Source organism: Ipomoea nil, unplaced genomic scaffold (genome assembly GCF_001879475.1).
Source record: "Ipomoea nil cultivar Tokyo-kokei standard unplaced genomic scaffold, Asagao_1.1 scaffold1407, whole genome shotgun sequence".
Lineage (NCBI taxonomy): Eukaryota > Viridiplantae > Streptophyta > Magnoliopsida > Solanales > Convolvulaceae > Ipomoea > Ipomoea nil.
This window is the reverse complement of record NW_017617835.1, coordinates 1,576,113-1,595,689: the sequence shown is the minus strand read 5'-3', so window position 1 is coordinate 1,595,689 and position 19,577 is coordinate 1,576,113. Positions and strand designations below refer to the sequence as shown.

The 19,577-nt window shown below is 34.5% G+C and overlaps 3 protein-coding genes across 4 annotated transcripts; 2 read left to right on the top strand and 1 right to left on the bottom strand.

Annotated features, from left to right (window-relative positions):
• Positions 1 to 1,673: 1,673 nt before the first annotated feature.
• LOC109186717 (myb family transcription factor EFM-like) lies at positions 1,674 to 4,714 on the top strand. Of its 2 annotated transcripts, none has more exons than XM_019336828.1 (4): positions 1,674 to 2,193; positions 2,608 to 3,294; positions 3,489 to 3,583; positions 4,034 to 4,714. In XM_019336828.1, exons 1-4 carry the CDS (start codon positions 1,977 to 1,979, stop codon positions 4,547 to 4,549), a joined length of 1,515 nt encoding a protein of 504 aa, XP_019192373.1. In that variant the 5' UTR covers positions 1,674 to 1,976; the 3' UTR covers positions 4,550 to 4,714. The 2 variants fall into 2 exon arrangements, with proteins under 2 accessions (XP_019192373.1, XP_019192374.1); XM_019336829.1 differs by having other exon boundaries at positions 1,678 to 2,193; positions 3,489 to 3,565.
• Positions 3,366 to 11,275, top strand: LOC109186719. Its single transcript, XM_019336831.1, has 2 exons — positions 3,366 to 3,376; positions 9,296 to 11,275. Exon 2 carries the CDS (start codon positions 10,166 to 10,168, stop codon positions 10,817 to 10,819), a length of 654 nt encoding a protein of 217 aa, XP_019192376.1. The 5' UTR covers positions 3,366 to 3,376; positions 9,296 to 10,165; the 3' UTR covers positions 10,820 to 11,275.
• Positions 7,360 to 13,732, bottom strand: LOC109186718 (uncharacterized protein DDB_G0284459). Its single transcript, XM_019336830.1, has 10 exons — positions 13,576 to 13,732; positions 12,666 to 12,764; positions 12,114 to 12,538; positions 11,893 to 11,959; positions 11,746 to 11,799; positions 9,129 to 9,197; positions 8,915 to 8,980; positions 8,777 to 8,845; positions 8,152 to 8,421; positions 7,360 to 7,594 (listed from the first exon to the last, which is right to left on the bottom strand). The coding sequence occupies exons 1-9, from the start codon at positions 13,684 to 13,686 to the stop codon at positions 8,353 to 8,355; spliced, it is 1,029 nt and encodes a 342-aa protein (XP_019192375.1). The 5' UTR covers positions 13,687 to 13,732; the 3' UTR covers positions 7,360 to 7,594; positions 8,152 to 8,352.
• Between the last annotated feature and the right edge of the window lie 5,845 nt (positions 13,733 to 19,577).

The window sequence follows — 19,577 nt, the reverse complement described above, 5'->3', positions numbered from 1 at the left end:
ATAATGTTGTTGCTGGAAATCGAAACTGATTTTTTTTAAAGTAGGACGCGCGTTTTGATACAAAACGACATCGTTTTTGCATCCATATGCGCCATGCATGGTGCATACGGATGCACAGCATAATTTGCCTTAATAACCTAACCCGGCCATCCAAATTTTTTGACAATTTTTTTTTTTTTTGGTGGACAGTTTTTCTGACCACTTTCAACTAGTGGTCAATAATATTATTTTTGGAATTCATAAAGTGGTAGAAAATTAAAATTAGTCAATAACCCAATTCTCAACTGCAAATGTTATGTTTCCGACCACTTCAATCCGTCGAAATTTTAGACTTTTCATTTCCACCCATGTAAGATGGTCTACTATATATACCTTGTTCTGCAATATATCTCAGCTCAATGCAAGTTTATTGCAATGTATTTTCATATTTGAATTCCCTTATGGCCAATGCCCATTACAAAAAGTTCACTTCTTTTACCATATTATATTACATAATAGCAGGTAGCATGCATGCATATATGTGCACTTTAGTATATGAATCAAATATAGAATAGTAATAGAAATATACACAACAAAAGTGGATGTTGTTAGTTTATGTATGTGCATATGGAGAGAGTAAAGAGTAAAGGGTAAAAAGAAAGAAAAGCTAAGGTGCTATGGAGGAGCTGAGGAAGAAGAAGAAGAATCATCTTTTATGGGAGAGATAATGTGATTTCGTGCAAAGATGACTGTCCCAAATTAAAGCCTCTAAAGGTTCCAAAATCACTCTTTCTCTAATCACATGATCGGCCCCTCACCTGTCAGAACCCATCTATCTATCTATCTGATTCCTTCTCCCATTTTAGCCTTATGCCATCACTTTAGTGCTGTTCACTTATCTTTCCTAGGATTAATTATTCTACATTAATTAACATTAACATTAACTATGGAAGAATTCATTTTTGTTAGCTTAATTTGTACAGTCAAGATTTTTATAGTTTTGTTTAAGTATCATTTGTTTCTGATATGAAAACTCTTTTTTTTTCTTGTTATGAAAAAAAAAATAGTAAAAGAACTTTAATTTTTTAGACTAAAAATTAATGTAAGGATAATCCATCAATACATTAGATCACCCATCCAACCTGTTAAATGGGATATTTCCTGGGTGGTTTACTTCTCATTTATGGTTTCTGGATTATTACATAAGATTAAAATTTACTCAATACACACCTTCAGATAGTAACTGTGGATTTTCATTCCTATCCAAAAAAAAAAAAAGAATTTATCAATCATTCACCAAAAAATAATGTTAAAATAGCACTAGAGATCGAGTCTCACCAGCGGCAGTGTGGGAGCAACCTCTCAAAGTGAGGGGCTCCTTGTGCGCAGTAAGCAAAGGTCTAGCATCTATAGTTCATATTCAATTGAGTTACTACATCCTCCCAGATGCTCTGTTGGGCCGGGGTGTGGGGGACCCTAGGGTTGGGTTCAACCTTTTGGAAAGAAAAATAATGTTAAAATATATAGTATATGGATGCATAAAATATGAAATGTAAGATAGTACTAACCCTAATATTCACTGTATATCTTTTTGTCTTTGCCCTTTGCAAGAAGTTACCATTGCCCGGCCTCCCTCTTTCTTTATCTGTTATTTTCCTCTCTCTCTCTCTCTAAAAACCCCACTTTATTCCCTCCTTCAAACTCAGCTCTCTAAAAGGAAGAGTCTCCCCCCCATTTGTCCTCCTGCCCTTGTGCTCACAAACAACACCTCTCCCCTTTCTCTCTCTCTCTCTCCATTCCACCCCACACTTTGGGTTCAGACAAAACTATTCTTTTGGCCACCCTTTTAATCTCATCCCATCTTCAAACCCAATTTCCATTCCCTGTTAGTTTGAGTATGAACATTTCTTGACATTCACACAATCACTGTAGTTTCTAGCTAGCTAGCTTGCATTTTACTTGGAAATTAAAAGATAATAATAATAATCATCATCATCATGATGGCATCATCCTCAGAACTAAGCCTGGACTGCAAACCACAACATAGCTACTCTATGCTCCTAAAATCCTTCGGAGACCAACAACAAACGACAACTGATCATCATCAAACCTCCCAAAAGCTCGAAGAATTCCTCGCTCGTCTCGAAGAAGAACGCCTCAAGATCGATGCTTTTAAACGCGAGCTTCCCCTATGCATGCAACTCCTCACCAATGGTAATTCATTATATGTATATTTATGCCACACAAAATTAAATTTACTTTTTCACTGTTACTTGTCTGAAATAAAGTTTTAATCTTGGTCTGAAAATTTGTGCCTTAGCAGCTTGCTTTAATCCTTATTTATTTTTTGTTAATCTTTATTGTAACATGCAGCCTGGAAGTTAGAAATGGCTTTTAATGTGCACAACTTTAGATGCATGTTTCATCTTTAGGCATAGTGGGATCTTGGTAGTACTATTCAAAATAATCATTTTCAAATTATTCCATTCTGGGAATTAACAGAACACATTTATAGATAGAATGGTAATATAATGCTCATCGGATGCATCAATTTTCTTTTTTTATATATATTTTGTTAGGAGATTAAATTAGTTAATGAATATAAAGAATTTATCTGTAATTGGGCAGCTATGGAGGCTTCAAGGCAGCAATTGCAATCTTATAAGGCGAATAATCAAGGGGGGACGAGGCCGGTTCTTGAAGAATTCATTCCACTCAAGAATTCTTCATCAAGTTGTGATAATAATGGAGGAGCAGAAAAGATGGCGATGGCGGCGGCAAACATGGCGTCCGACAAGGCGAATTGGATGACGTCAGCACAACTATGGAGTGATCAAGGAAATGAAGGCGCAGGGAAGAAGCAACATCCCAGTATTGGTGTAGCTTCTTCTCCAAAAGAAAATGAAATAATAGGGTTTTCAATGAGCCCAAAAGCAGGAAACCTTGAGAAGAGAAATAATAATAATAATGGTGGAGGGGGGCCTGGGGCTTTTCTTCCATTTTCCAAAGACAGAAGCTCTTCAGGCCCTCCTGCCCCAACCCTAGCCCTAGCTTCTTCATGTGAAGACAACGTAGAAGCAGACAAAAAGAATAATAATAATAATGTTTCAGAAATTATTGTGAATAATCCTCCTAGTAAGGCCAACAATCATAGCGGGGATGCAAGTAGTATGAGTCAACCAGATGGTCAAACCACCAGCGCCACGGCGGCGGCCGCCGCCGCCACTCAGCCTCAGAGGAAAGCTAGAAGATGTTGGTCCCCTGATCTGCACAGACGTTTCGTTAATGCTCTTCAGATGCTTGGTGGATCTCAAGGTATATATGTATTGTATTTCATATATACATTCAGACATGATTTTCTTGAATGGGGCCTGAAATGATGTTGATGGTCAAAAAAGTAGTTTTGTGTTTCTGATTTTCTTGTCTCTTCTTGTTATTGTTAGTATTATGATATTATTATTATTATTGCTGATAATTTAAGCTAATCCATATTTGGGCAATGATTACAGTTGCCACCCCAAAGCAAATCAGGGAACTCATGAAGGTTGATGGATTGACCAATGATGAAGTTAAAAGCCATCTCCAGGTATACATACACAAAACTATATCTATCTATTACCCCCCCCCCCCCCCCCCCCTTTTCTTCTGTGTTAGTACTACACTGCTGTGTCTGCATATTCTTTTAAGTGCAGTAATGTGTAAGAAGTAGAATCAGAAAGTTGCAACAAATATCTCACTGAGTCGCTTTAATTTACCCCTCTATTATTCTGTCGGGATTGTTGACTAGTGAATTTCGTCTTGTCAACACCAATAACTTAATTCGTTCTTGAATGGTAGATTATGGGTAAGGACAGAGTATCGAGCCCTGCCAATCATAATTTGAGAGTTACACCGGACTCCTGTCTGATCGGGTTCTCTCAGCTAATTACCCCTGGACCATTCTGTTAGGCGGGGGTGTGTGTTCTAGGGTCAAGAAATTTCGCCTTTTGTAAGCAAGAAATTGTGTAACAAATGTTGGTTTTTCTTTGACTTGTTTTTTGTTTTTGATATGCAGAAATACAGACTTCACACCAGAAGACCAATCCCGAGTCCACAAACAGCCGCCACCGGAGCACCACAGCTCGTCGTATTAGGGGGCATATGGGTTCCACCGGAGTACGCAACCGCCGCCGCCACCCACAGCGGTTCCGTCGCCGCCGCTACCCTTTACGGTGCACACCCAACCGTCCATGCTCAACAGCACTACTGCGCTACCGCCGCCCCGCAAGTGGCCCATCACGAATTCTACGCAGCACCGCCGCCGCCGCCGCTCCACCAGTTGCACCAGCCCCTCCTCCACCACCACCACCAGCTCCACATGTACAAGCCACCCTCCCATGCACATACCCATAGCTCCCCCGTTTCCGGTGACCGGTCAGAGAGCATCGAGGACGGCAAGTCTTCGGCCAGCGGCGGCAGCTGGAAAGGCGATAGCGGTAGCGAAAACGGCGGCGGGGAGAGGAAAGTTTTGGTTTTAAGGGAGGAAGGTGAAGTGGGGAATAATGGAACTGAGATTAGTCTCAAGTTCTAAATTAATTATAATTTCTTTGATTATTATTATTATTATTATTATTATTAGTGTACTTTAGTAGCATTAATTCTTGGATTTAGATTTAAGAGTAGGGTAAGTTTAGCTCGGAAATTAATTACAATGTTTAAAAAGGCCATTAATTAATTATGATTTGTTTTGGAGTTAGTTAAATTCCAATTTAGTCTTTTGTAACTTTTTTAGATTTAATTTGTAAGTGACTATCTTTTGTACTTTAATAATAATAATAATAATGATTTTGTATTTAAATACTTGTTACAAATTCTGATTTTATTTTTATGAAATTTGAGGGTAAAAAAATAAATTACTATGTTATCAATAATAAAATGAGTTGTCAAATTTAACATCTAACAATTATATATCAATTTTGCTTTGGCAGCTAATTTGGGCATGACGTTCAACATTCAAATTATCACTAAATTGTCTAAGTGGATTGATGGTGTTTTAATAGAATTAAAGAAGAAATTGGTAATGGAAGAAATCCATTGAGAGATAAACAAATAGTAATTTAGTTTTTAGTTCATCGAGATATAGATGAAAATCATGGATTTAATTAGTAACTAAATATGTCCTCTCTTTTTTTCTTCTTTTTTTTTTTCTTTTTTTTTTTGGTGCGACCAAATGACTATACAAGTTGTTACAAATTCACTCTCCAAGACGAAACGTCAATAGCATCTTCAATTTGTTCAAGAGTTGATCTATTATAGAAGTTCATCAGTCACTTATTTGACAAGATTAGTTAAAAAATAGACACATTTATTCCTTCTAGCTCGCAAAATATGAGAGATTTTTTAAATATCCATTTTGGACATAATATCCTTGCAAGTTGCAACCTAGCAAAAGTGTAGCTCCCCTACCCCTACCAGAATTAATTTAGTATCTTCCTTGGTAGCATTCACATCCGCTTCCGGATCAAGCTCACCTCGATGTTCCTAAAGCTTTTATCATTAATTAACCTAAGACCTTTCTTTGTGCCTCAAAGTTCCTTAAAACTATTATTACATTATTAATTATTTGAGAATAATATCATACTCTTATATATATATATATATATATATATATATATATATATATATATATATATATATGGGCATAATAAAATAAATAAATAAATAAAAAGAGGGTGTTTGTCTTGCATACCATCTATATATATTATGGGATTTAATTTGTTCGTCGTATTCGATCAAAAACTAAAGTTGGTTATAATTTGTTTTCCCAAGTTTTGGGCAATATAATGGTCCAGCGAGCTTTATATATATTTACAGCATCAAGGCATGCAAAATGCATAGTAGGTGCAGAGATGCCGCTATCAGTGGCAGTCACATGAAATTTAATCCTTTTTCATTTCATAAAGTGCCATGTTGGCCCCGTACAATCCCCATATGTTTTTATTCCGGAAAAGAGTTGTTTATATTCTTGGAATATGTATTCATATCAAACCTCATTTAATTTGTTTTAAAAGTTTTTTTTTTTTTTTTTTTTTTTGGGCTCAAGCTTTGTAGTCTAATTATATGTGAAACTCTTATATTTTTGGGTGTAGCTCAGAGTTTTCACCGTCAAACACAATGACTAATTTTTTCGTTAAATTGCAAGCACCTCTATTGAGTGGACATCTGAAAACTCTTATATCGATTCTCTTTATATCTACAAAAATTATTTTCCCTTTTATATATGAATTAACCATTTACATGTCAAATTATATTAGTATGTAACTTACCATATTATTAGCAATGAAAGAAATGACAGCTTATAAGTTTAATCTTCACTCATATAGTCATATGTTGAAAAATTTGCTAAGCACTCCTCAGACTCTCATGTATTTTTTATTTTTTAAAGACTTAATAATTATAAACTTTTTAAGACTTTAGTAGTAGTTAATAGTAAAATATTACAGAATAAATATTAACGTAAAAAAAAAATCTAAGATTTGAGTGATTTAAGATTGTTCCAAACCTAGTCAGAACCTAGATCAGTAATTATGGTCATACTTAAAAAAAAAAAAAAAAAAAAAAAAAAAAAAAAAAGCTCATGAACTTTAAAATGTTACAATTAAACACTTAATTATAAAAATCAATCAAATATAACCTATAGCATAATAACCATCGTTGACTATTGGCTTGTTGAATGTTGTTAATAAAAAAGTCGCAATCATTCATCACCAGTTAACCGAATGAATCACCAATTATTATATTAGACCCAAATGCACCAAAATGATAAATTAAATTACCAACTTTTTAAAATTCTTGGGTCCAATTGCTTTCTCATATAAAACTTAAAGGCCAATTTGACCCTTTTTCCAAAAGCTCATGGGCATATTTGACCCTTTTTCTGAAAACTTATAACCAAACCAAACCAAACCAAATATATATATATATATATATATATCGTACTGCAACTCTGCATATATAAACTCTGCATGCAAGTGCAAGAAAATGCATACAATTCAAGATTAATCTGTATGGATCGGATAGTATCAACTACTAGTTGCACATTCAAAGAGCACCTCTGAAACTTAGAAGGTGTGGTTGAGTAGAAGGGAGAAGGTGTGGTTGAGTAGAAGGGAGTCATCCATCCTTAACCAAAGGTCAAGGATTCGATCCTTGGCTTTGGGAATGAAACAGCCTTAAATCTCCAAGCCAGCTATCCCATCCAAAAGAGGTGCCTACAATTCAGCACCAATCTATGAAAACTTGGAACGATTTCTTCAGAAAAGTAAGTTCTCTGAAGATATGCAGTGCCAGTGGTGCTAAATTGATTCGACAAGTGAGGCAATGATCTTTGACAACTCCGGATTCAGCTCAAAACAATCGGAAAATAAAGACAAGACACTGAAATCTCACTACATATCAATCTGTTCATACACCTGACATGTCACCAGTGTCCAATAATGATCAGTACAGCAAATAACAAAAAATGCCAGGACTAAAAGCCTTGTAACAATCAATACAGGTAAAACAACAAGTTTCATGTTAATCGATCTGCACGTACAACTGCATACATCTTTGATCCATTCAGAGATATGTATATGTAACAAGAATTAATTTCACTTTCGGCCCACGACTTTTGATGTGCTATCACTTTTGGTGCACAACTTTAAAATTTTTTAATTTTGGTGCCTAACTTTGTTATTTTTATCAATTTTGGTCCTTTCGGCCAAATTGACTGTGAAATGTTGTTAGATTTTATATTGTTAGGGGTAAAATCTTCATCCCAAGGAAACATCTTCAATATCTAAACAAGATCACCGTAAAATCATATCTATAGGTGTTTGATGATGAGAATAATGGGGAAGATGGGCAGAAACCAGACAGATCTATGGGATTTATAGTTTCGACCATTGGCAAACTCTTCTTTTCCTCTTAATATGATTTTTCTTTTGTTTAAATATTGAAGATCTTTCCATGGGATGACGATTTTGCCCCTAAAATATAAAATCTGGAAATATTTTACCGTCAATTTGGCTAGAAGGACCTAAACTGATAAAAATAACAAAGTTAGGCACCAAAATTGAAAAAATTCAAAGTTGTGCACCAAAAGTGATAAGAACTCAAAAGTCGTGGGACCAAAAGTGAAATTAATTCTATGTAACAAATAGCAACTACATTACAGTCTTACAGGCTAACTAAAAGTTTTGATATTACAAAAGCCGACCAAAAAAAAGGACTACCTTGGTCATATTCAGAGACATAAATATACAAGTCATGCAGTTTCCATGGAACATGAGGGATAGAGAGAACAAACGTCAAGCAATTTGAATTCTCAGACCCCTCAGGGATCGCCAATCCTCAGGATACATCCTTCATACCCAGACCATCGTCACAGTCCATTTCCAGCATTGTTGAGTGGACCAGTGACTATAAGAAAGAAACTTACATCAATTATCTTGGAAATCATACATGCTCCAATAATCAGAGTGAAAGTTCATTATTTGGCCATGTAACATGACATAAATATATGAAACATTTTGGTTCTAAGACAGCTTCAAACCACACACAAAAATAGAAGCACACATGTTTTCGCTATTTTAGTATTGTCTTACCTTTCATGAGAGATGATATTTCCATTAGCACAAGAGAGAAGAATTTCATGAATATTGGATATACATTGTGTTTGAAAAAAGTCATTTTTTCAAAAAAACCTTTTCACTGAGAATGAACAAATATACAATTAACAAAGGATATCTCATTTATGAAAAGATAGAGTCTCTACCTGCAGCTCCTGTTCAGAAGCTTTAAGTCTTTCACCACTGTCTCTTACATGGAGAAAACTTTTGTACAACTGTACATAGCAAAGAATGAGAGTTCTCTATGTGCAACAGTGAATAACAAACCATATATGTGGAATTACCTTAGACATTTGCAGCTGTCTCTGTGACCTAAGCTTCTTTACAGCCTTAAGTGAATCCTCCAGTTTCTGTAGTCACCAAACAATATGATGGAAGCAAAAGATGCATGCAGTCTATATTTAAAAGCATGCTTAGAGAACTAAATGAACTGTAATGAAATAGTGGAAGAAATGCAAGACAAGCAGAAGTCTCAACATTACAGCAACAAATCTCAACCTGGAGTTTTTCCTGTAACTCCGATACCAGCTTCATCTTTTCCTGCACTCTTTCCTCTATCTGAGGTACCTGGAAAAGCATTAATGGTTAACTTCAAACTGAGTTGCAAGAAAACTAAGCTTACTCACAAGAAGAGCTCAATCCTTCCAGCAATGTGGGCTCTAGAGAACAATACATAAAAGGCTTATTTTGGTGGAAAACGTTTTCCTAGATTTTTAGTCGGAAGACATTTTCCAGGTCTCCCTCTCTCCCCTATCTCTCTCGTCTCTCACCCCTTTTGTTTAGGTTAAAATCCCTAATTCCAGTATTCCACAACTCTGATCTCTGCGTCGTTGCGATCTGCGAAGGCTGAAGCGGAAGAGCGACCACTCTGACCAGCGACCGGCACTACATCAACAACGGCAACTGGCAGTTTGGCCTTCTCCCAGTCACCCTACTCCGGTCTCTGTACTCGGCTTTTGAGTTTTGACAGTTCGAGAATCCCTTCTCAGTTCTCCGGTCGACGTCTCTGGCATACGGCAGTAGCTTCTCCCTTCTCCAGTTCTCCGTTCGGCACTCCGGCATACGGGCTACGGCAGTAGCTCCACTGCTCCAGGTAAACATTATCTCACATTCTCACTAAACAATTTTTAGTAATTAGTTACTGATACATGCTTGGGACCAGGATTTTAGGAAGTCTTATTTTATTATATTACATAGTTTAGATATTAATAAATTACTAAATAGTTATTTAGAAACTAATAAATAGTTATTTAGAAATTACTAAATAGTTACTCTAAATAAACTAGAAGATTTCAGCAGATTACTTAGCTTATTTAGCCATTCTATGAGTTGTATTTTACCCTATAAAAAGGGAGTATTATTGAGAATAATGGAAGCAGAAATTGAATCCCAAATTGGGTCTAAGGGAGTTTTGGGTCTCAAGCAAACCCAGTGTTTTCTTCTCTTTATTTTCCAATTGTTATTCTCTATTCAATTCTCCTTATGTTTTCTGGCCCGTGACGTGAGAACACAACATTGGTTCCGTTGCCGGCGTCATGGGCATCACTCAGTCGGAGTTTGAAGCTCTCACAGAAATAGCGACTGTGTTGAAACACTTAGACAAAGTTTTACGCAAACTTTCCGCTGACCTGAAGGACTTGCGTCCGCCGATTCTCTCCAAAATTCAGCAAACAAAGGATGAGGCTACTTCACTTGAATCATCAACAATCATTGTTGACCACCCACATGTGGAGATAGTGCCGATGCAAGCCAACGTTTCAGTCGATCAACCTCATGTTGATTCAACACAAAAGGCGGTTGACTCTACTGAAATTGAGGTTGTGCCCTTTCCAAAAACCGTCCTATGCGTGGGAGGGTTATTTCACCACTCTCCAACCCCATCTCATTTAAGGGTTGTGTTGTACGGTATTGGTGAGCCTTCATCTTTGGTGTCTCTCTCATCATCCAATGTTGCTGTTCCAACTAAATCCTTCAAAGGAGGATGTCCAAGTTTGGGGTCTTCCTCACCACTGTTTGCTCCTCCATTGATATGTAGAATGCCAGTTGAGGTTCTTCCATTTGTACATCTTTTGAGGAGGCCATTCGATCGTGGGAGGTGTTGGCTATGGCTGCACGAGGTTATCAAGCTTGAGGACAAGCTTGTGGTCCAAGAGGGGAGTAATAATACATGCTTGGGACCAGGATTTTAGGAAGTCTTATTTTATTATATTACATAGTTTAGATATTAATAAATTACTAAATAGTTATTTAGAAACTAATAAATAGTTATTTAGAAATTACTAAATAGTTACTCTAAATAAACTAGAAGATTTCAGCAGATTACTTAGCTTATTTAGCCATTCTATGAGTTGTATTTTACCCTATAAAAAGGGAGTATTATTGAGAATAATGGAAGCAGAAATTGAATCCCAAATTGGGTCTAAGGGAGTTTTGGGTCTCAAGCAAACCCAGTGTTTTCTTCTCTTTATTTTCCAATTGTTATTCTCTATTCAATTTTCCTTATGTTTTCTGGCCCGTGACGTGAGAACACAACAGTTACTCATTGTGTTGGAAGAATGGAAGTTGGAACTTGAATGAATTAGAACATTTTAAATTTTTATGTACTAATTTTGTGTAATTGTGTAAATATTTGGTTATTTGTGTAAAAATATACGGAGTAAAATGTAATGTACCAATTTTGTTTGATAAATGATAATTGATATAAATCAATAAAATAAATCATATATTCATATTTCATATATTATATTTATTTAATATGATTTTTTAAATTTTAGGATGGGCTGGAGGGCTGGCCCATTTAGCCCGCCAGCCAGTCAGACCACGGGTTGGGTTGTAAAATCCCAACCCGTATAAAAAACAGGTTGGGCATAACCCGAGACGGGCTGGCCCGTTTTGACAGCTCTACATATATGAAGCAACAGATTCAACTTAAATAAAAGGAAATAAGTGTTTTAGTTCTGGTATTCCCTTCTCATAGAAAAGGCCAAACAGGATACACATAATCAAGGATAACATACTTAGATGGAGCAAAATCAAACCCTTGTACTTAATTGGTTCAATCATTTCTGGGACTAGCAATCTTAACCATCAGTATAAGCACTAAGTGAACATATACCTCATTTTGAAGTTCTTCAAGCATTCTATTTGAAACCTCCAGTTGTTTTTCCGCCTGAATAAAGGTACGAATATATATTAATTAGCTAAGTATGCTAAACTGCACGTAATAAAAGCAGGAAGCTGTTTGAAACTACAATAAACATACCTGATCATGATTATTTTCACTTGATTCAGCCGACTGATCTCTATTATTGCGATGACCTAAATTAGACCTGCTTAAAATTTAGTTATCAAAATAAGATACTTTATTCTAAAATTTTTACAAATAAGGTTGCCAAAAAGCTCCTATAACTTTGTGAAAAAAAAATACCACTTATTATTGTGCTAATCAGTTGCACCATACAAATGTGCAAAAGGGTATCATACCCATTAGGTAACTTAGAAATTAGATCCCTGTCTCTGTTTTCATGATTATCATCATACTTTTGCCGCTTTCTACGTTGATCTCTGTATCTTTCAGAGCTGTCACCGTGATTACTTTGATATTCTCGTTGAAAATCCACCATGTCTCTTCTGTAGTCTTGAGATCTATCTCTATCAACATTATAATCTCTTTCTCGGTCCTGATTATGTATTCGTTGGTATCCTCTACTGTTATGAGTGCGGTCTCGAGACCGATCCTTATGTCCATCCCTAAGTCTATCATAATCATAATCACCTTCTATGTCCCAGCCGTCTTTATCACCATCCAACCCTCTCTTAGTGTGATGATGAAAACTCTGAGGACCAAAATTTGGCCTGCCACCTCTGGTCTTGACTTCATTTACTCTTACAGACCTTCCATCAATGGTCTAGGAAAAGTTCAAGAATGAATGAATTGAAGAGAAATAATATTATTTTTAAAAAAATTACTCAGATAAACCAACAATAATTAAAATATTAAGGAATAATCAGTAGTCAAACAACATAAAGATATACCTTTCCATCCATATCATTTATAGCCTGTTGGGCAGATCGAGGACTTGCGAAGGTGACGAATCCATAACACTTACCCCTAACATTATGGTCATTAATTATCTGGAAATCAAACATGCAAAATGCATTTAACAGGATATATCTTGCATAGAAATATTAAATAAACAGAAAGAGTTATGGAAGACAAATAGATCATACATGGTTTTTACAACCAAAAACACAAAATATGCAACAGGCCACTCTCCAGAAATGGGTTTAAACCAATCACAGTAATAAACCGAATTGGCTCTTGAATAACTACTACTACCAGAATGCTACAAAGCACACTCCACAATTAAAGTAAAAAGCTAATTCATTTATACAAAGAAATTGAATAAATTCCATAGTAGCTGGATAACAGATATACTTTTATAGCTAACAGTTTACTTTACTGTACTATAAACATCAGACAACCAGACTTCTTAGTTCTTACTATAACAGTAAGAACAGAACCTGAGTTTCACAGTTCAATCAAATAATAACCAAGCCACCATGTGGTTAAAGTCATTTTATGCTTCTTTTATGCATTTTAATTCTAGAATTTGTATTATGCAAGCAGAGAGTAAACTCAGACTTTCAAGCTTCACCGTCTTCCCTAATACCAACACTAACCATTTCAGCCAATTGAAATGTAAAAAAAAAAAAATTGCAGCTACAACTAATAGAAATTAAAGTGATGAAATAAAGAAATAAAGGCCACTGGATTTAGAACATTGCCTTTGACGAGGAAAAGTGTGAATTTGAAACGAAAATTAAAAGATAATTATAGTTAATTCAATAGAAGAGCGGGTAATTTAAAATTAAACCCTAAGAATAAGCCTAAGCGTATGCGCGTGAGTGTATACAGGAGAGCAAAGAGAGTGGGAGGGGGGACCTTGACGTCGACGACTGAACCGTATATATTGAAGACTTGCCGGAGAGTTTCTTCGGTGGCACTGTACGGGAGGCCTCCAACGTAAATCGAGCTCTCGTCGTCAATCGTCATCTTCGCCGCTTCTAGTGAGTGCTCCACACCGCACCTAAAATTTCCTGTCTTAATTTACTAGTTTTTTTTTTTTTTTTGAAAGGTAATTTACTAGTTTATTATCTTCAGAAAAAAAAATTTTACTAGTTTATTGGGCCACACTGCAGCCCGAGTCCATCAAATGAATTTTGGGCTTTTGACATTTTCGGTTTTAAAAGGGCCTGAATTCTTCACTTGTCACATATTTGAATAACACGATGTGGGGAGCTTCGGACGCAAATTATGCCCTAGAAACGTGTTCACCCTGAATGGTGAACACAAGTCCAAACGACGTCATTTTTATCAAAAAATAAAAATAAAAAATCGCGGATGTGGAGTTAACGGCGCGCGTTTGATCAAATTATGAATTTTCTGTTATGAGATTATGAATGTAATGAAAATTCATAATCTCATAACAGAAAATTCATAATCGCATAAAAGTAAAATATTTATTAAATTATGAATTTTCTATTATGAGATTATGAATGTAATGTAGATTCATAATCTCATAACAGAAAATTCATAATTTCATAACAGAAAATTCATAATCTCATAACAGAAAATTCATAATCTCTTAACAAAAAATTCATAATCCCATAACTGAAAATTCATAATCTCATAACTGAAAATTCATAATCTTATAACAGAAAATTCATAATCTCATGGTTCCAAAGTGAATGTGTAGGCATGGTTCCAAAGTGAATGTGCAGGCATGGATTCATAATTTATGAATGTCCGTGATTTCAGACGGGAATGTGTAGGCATGGTTCCAAAGTGAATGTGCAGGCATGAATTCATAATTTATGAATGTCCGAAATCATTGCTCACCTCAAATTAAAGTGAAACCGCGAAATGTGAAAATTGAGAAGAAAAATCACGCAATTAAAAAAAAAAAAAAAAAAAAAAAAAAAGATAACGGTGTACTAACAGCGTTGGAACCGTGTTCACCATGAATGGTGAACACGGTTCCATGGCATAACGATTGGAGCTTCGGAATATACTTTCTTCACACGCTCCGGTTCGTTCGTATGTTGGTTTGATAGTTGATGACTGCAGGACTACTTGGTCTACTTCTTTGGATTGGTTTATTTACGTTGTTCCTAAATCTGCAAATGTTTTAGCTTATACATTAGCCGTTTCAGCCGTTTCTCAGGCTGGCTGGTTCTTTGTACAACAAGTCTAGCAGCAAATCATTCTATTCGTAAATTTATCTTTCCAGGTAAATGAACTGAGACCATGTCCCTCCTAACATTATTTATGGCTTAATTTAATTCAAGCTTTGCCTTGCTTTAAAAAGAAGAATAACACGATGTGGAGACCAATCGTTATGCTGCGGAACCGTGTTCATCTTTATAAAGCTATATATTCATAATTTTTGAACTTCATATTCATAATTATTGAACTCTATATTAACAATTACATAACTTTATGTTCATAATTCCTTAACTATATTTTCATAATTATAAAGCTATATATTCATAATTTTTGAACTTCATATTCACAAATATTGAATATCTATATTCATAATTACAGAACTATATGTTCATAATTATGTTCACAACTCTATATTCATAATTATAGAACTATATGTTCATAATTTTTGAACTATATGTTTGTAATTATGAACAGTTTTGGAACCGTGTCAATAGTGAAATATATTTCAACAAAATTAATTACCTCAAACCATCGTAGTTACCCAACCTTAGAACATGCCTAGATCTTCAAGATGACTCAACCAATATTTTAAATAAGAGTTAATACCCGATTTGATCCCTCGACTATATATTAGGATTTCACCATTTTGGTCGTCCTCAACTTCTAAATTTGCTCAATTTCACCCTCAATTATGCAATTGTTAACCAAAATAATCCCAATCATGATTATTTTGGTTTGAACAAAGAATTATTTTAAGTAAAAATTAATTAACTTAACAACTCTCATTTTTCCGCTTCTACCTTATAACTTTTCAATTTTTAACTAATTTTCAACTTTCAACTAGACTTGCCAAATATAGCCTTAATTCTCATCTTTACTTAGAGTACATAGATCTATCATAGATGTCTACATTTTTTTTTTCATACCAATATCTTCATTCTGAAAGATAAAACTAATTCAATCGAGTTTCGATTGTACTTCAAATCCCTCCCATCCCACTCGAACCAAAACCTTAATTTTGGTATAAATATTCACATACATCTGATTAAACTTATTATATGGTGTATCTGCTCCATCTAAAAAGTGTTGGGCAATAGGATCAAATTAAAATGCGTTGCCTTTCTTTAAAAGACAATACTGTAGCTAAGTAAGTGGCTTACCATGTTGATCTGATCCCAACTCAAGAAAAGAGGAAAAGGGGCATGCAACCTAGGCCTCATCAGCTCATTATTTACCCCATCATCATAATTCATAAACCATCCACTCATCACTCGGATCTGATCCCTCTCCCATCATCATCATCATCATCATCATCAACACAATAATCTTTTGCTAATGTCAAAAGTCTAATGATGGGTTTTTTCATAAGCACAACGTGCAATGCTCATGATAGTACGTACAGTGATCTGATGATGAGAGCAAAAGGAATGTTGAACATCTAAATTAAAGAAGATCAGATAGGTGAAAAAGAGGGATAAATTGCTACTTTTTTATGTGTACAAATTCATGCATTATATTGCATGCCCCTCTTTCCCTTTTTTGCTTGTGCTTTTATTTGCAGCAGCATCTATATATCACATATGATATGATATGATAACCAAGTGACAAAATAGCTTTCAACCACTTAGGTCTAATCACCATAATTCTCAGCTCACATTTAAAAAGAAAAGAAAAAAAGTGAAAAACATGATCTTGAATATGCATGCCCATCCATGGTGGGATCCAATCTCCAGCAACCAATCTTTTGTAGTTTTGTCTCCTTTCTGGAAAGGGAAGCCAGATAATAAAATTTAAAATAAAAAAAAAATAAAAAAAATAGTCGTTCATCTTTCACTCGATTTTGTTATCATTGAGGAGTTGAAATTTTTTATAAAGCTTCACTCCTTTTAAAACCATTATGAAAAAGAGTACCAACAAAGATCAGATCTTCACAGGTAGCATCTCTTTTTAAGGTATCTGTGGTGTCTAGTGAGCTTGCATGCATTACTACCACAACTTTGTCTGGGTTTTCATCATGTTTTGTGACAAATTTTAGTCTCTCAATTTTGATTCTTGTACAATTATTATTATTGTACTACGTGTGTAAGTATGATCTTAATTATATTATGATTAAACCCAATGATATGATATATAATGGTCCTATGGAAGGGTGTGGATTTTATGGTCTTCTCTCTAGATTATTAAGCCATATATATTGCAAGTACTCATGCATATAGTTAGTCATGACTGATTGATTCAAGAAATGAAGTGCATGTGTTCTCAAAATTTTAATAAGAGTAAATACCCAAAATGGTCTCTCAACTATAGCTAAATTCACAAATTGGTCCTCGGCTTTCAATTTTAACCAATTAAGTCCTTAACTTTACAATTTTAACACGATTTGGTCATTCGGACACTTCTGCATTAACGCCCGCGCCCGCGCCGTCATTGACGGTTTCCAGAAATACCCGCAGCTCTCACCGGAGCACATGGAGGCCTCCAGGATGACGCTGCACCGGTTCGGAAACACGTTGTCTTCTTCACTCTGGTACGAACTCAACTACATTGAATCCAAATGGAGGATGAAGAAAGGCGACAGGATTTGGCAGATTGCTTTCGGCGGTGGATTCAAATGTAACAGTGCGGTCTGAAAATACAACCGGAACCTTAAAAAATCGACGATGGACCATGAATTACATATATATATATCCTCAAAAATCACAGTCAACAAACGGTCAAATAGACGGAGGACCAAATCGTGTTAAAATTGCAAAGTTAAGGACTTAATTGGTTAAAATTGAAAGTCAATGACCAATTTGTGAATTTACCTATAGTCAAGGGACCATTTTAGGTATTTACTCTTTTAATAACTTACAAGACTATATAGTTCAAAAACAAAAAATGTTTTAGGTGTACGTGTATGGTACATTCCATATATTAAATTATTTTGAGTACTATAAACTCTATTATTAGAAGGTAATATATGTTCGTTCTATACTTCCTCTATCTGTTGTAGTTCAGAGCCAGGTTCAGTTATGTAACCTTCCCTCAATTAAGGAGAGTCACAAAAGTGTCGTCATCTGAACATAAAGTGCTTGTGCCAGACCACCTTTAATGGAAGAGACTTTTGGCTAGTTGCTGGAGGGAGTTGAGTGCCAAAATTTGTGGTGGTTGACGGAAGTAGGCTGCCAATTTGGGTAGTGTTATGCGGTGGTTAGTGGAACTAGGCTGCCGATTTGCGTAGTGTTATACGGTGGTTTAATTTTCACATTGTTTTAGCCGTGTAAAGGTTATCCTTGGAAAACAATAGTTGTGTATTGTTTGGTTTATTCGATCAAGGGGTGTGCGCGCACGTGCGTATGTGTGTACGTGTGTGTCGGAAAAAAATAATAAAAAGATATTAAAAAAAAGTGAATTGTTTCTAATACTAATTATCAATCAATATAACATGTTTTCTCGGTCAGAGTGTGGGGACCTTTAGGGTTGAGGATTCAACCTTTGGGACAAGAGTATAGAGTAAAATGAAAGTACGTATAATGTAATTTAAAATTATTTCATGGTCTATTGATGTAATAACTTTAATCTATGTACCTATTTTTTTGAATGGTTGTATACTTGCGTGCTTTTTTTTTTTAACCATAGTATAAAACATTTCCATTATAATTTATATTGTTGCTAGTAAACAACTCATGCAAGTGTCTCACATTTACTTATTATTATATAATATTATCCATAAGGAGTTTCAGATTATGCATGTATTATAATCCAAAAAAAAAAATAAAAAAATCATGACAAATGTATGGAACAATATAATCACATTGATAACTTGTCTTTTGTTTTTTTTTTTTTTTTTTTTTGAAATCCGATAATTTGTCTATTAGTTAACAATAAACCTAATACCTTTGCATTAGCGCGCTATGGCGCTATCTATGAAACATTGTGTCAAATCCATATAAATTTGAGTTTTGTTTTTTAATAAAAAATAAAATCATGCAAAAATTTTCAAACGTGGTATATAATAATCAAATTTAAAAACTTGATATATATATATATATATATATATATATATATATATATATATATATGGTATATAATAATCAAATTTAAAAACTTGATATATATATATATATATATATATATATTTATTTATTTATTTATTTATTTATTTATTTATTTATTTATTGGGAATTCAATGCCGAAAAGGAACTTTAATTTGGAGATGATACTTTTGTAAGGAAAATGTTTCACTTTCTGCATATTGTATTGTCTAGCATCCTCATTGATGTTATTAAGTTAAAAAGCCAACTAAATAAAGAAAGCAATTATAATACCATGAACCATAGTCCACATTATAAATTGGATCACTGATATACATGTTCATTTTTAATATACTATCAGTTCATTTTTTAATTATTCATTTTTAGTATATCACTTAAAATACATTACAAATGAACATTCAATATACTAAAAGTTAACATCTATTAGCTATCCACCTTACCAATTTTAAAAATAATATTGTAAAATAAATTTAAATACAAATAATTAATTAAATTTTTTTATAAAAAAAAAAAAAAAAAAAAAAAAAAAAAAAAAACCAGCGGGCAACTTCGTCTCCATGGCCGGGGGGACAAAGCCGGCCGTTTTAGTTTTTTTTTTTTTTTTTTTAATTAATTATTTTATTTAAATTTATTTTAAAATATTACTTTTAAAATTGGTAACCGGCATATCAGCATAATTTC

What these genes read in the sequence shown, in the direction of transcription:
- LOC109186717 (XM_019336828.1), top strand. Translation starts at nt 1,977, where the DNA reads ATGATGGCATCATCCTCAGAACTAAGCCTGGACTGCAAACCACAACAT. An exon ending in CATGCAACTCCTCACCAATG is followed by an intron (nt 2,194 to 2,607) that starts GTAATTCATTAT and finishes GTAATTGGGCAG; the next exon opens with CTATGGAGGCTTCAAGGCAG. An exon ending in AGGTATACATACACAAAACT is followed by an intron (nt 3,584 to 4,033) that starts ATATCTATCTAT and finishes TTTGATATGCAG; the next exon opens with AAATACAGACTTCACACCAG.
- LOC109186719 (XM_019336831.1), top strand. Translation starts at nt 10,166, where the DNA reads ATGGGCATCACTCAGTCGGAGTTTGAAGCTCTCACAGAAATAGCGACT.
- LOC109186718 (XM_019336830.1), bottom strand. Translation starts at nt 13,686, where the DNA reads ATGACGATTGACGACGAGAGCTCGATTTACGTTGGAGGCCTCCCGTAC. An exon ending in GTTCAGTCGTCGACGTCAAG is followed by an intron (nt 12,765 to 13,575) that starts GTCCCCCCTCCC and finishes TTTGATTTCCAG; the next exon opens with ATAATTAATGACCATAATGT. An exon ending in GACAGCTGCAAATGTCTAAG is followed by an intron (nt 8,846 to 8,914) that starts GTAATTCCACAT and finishes TGCTATGTACAG; the next exon opens with TTGTACAAAAGTTTTCTCCA.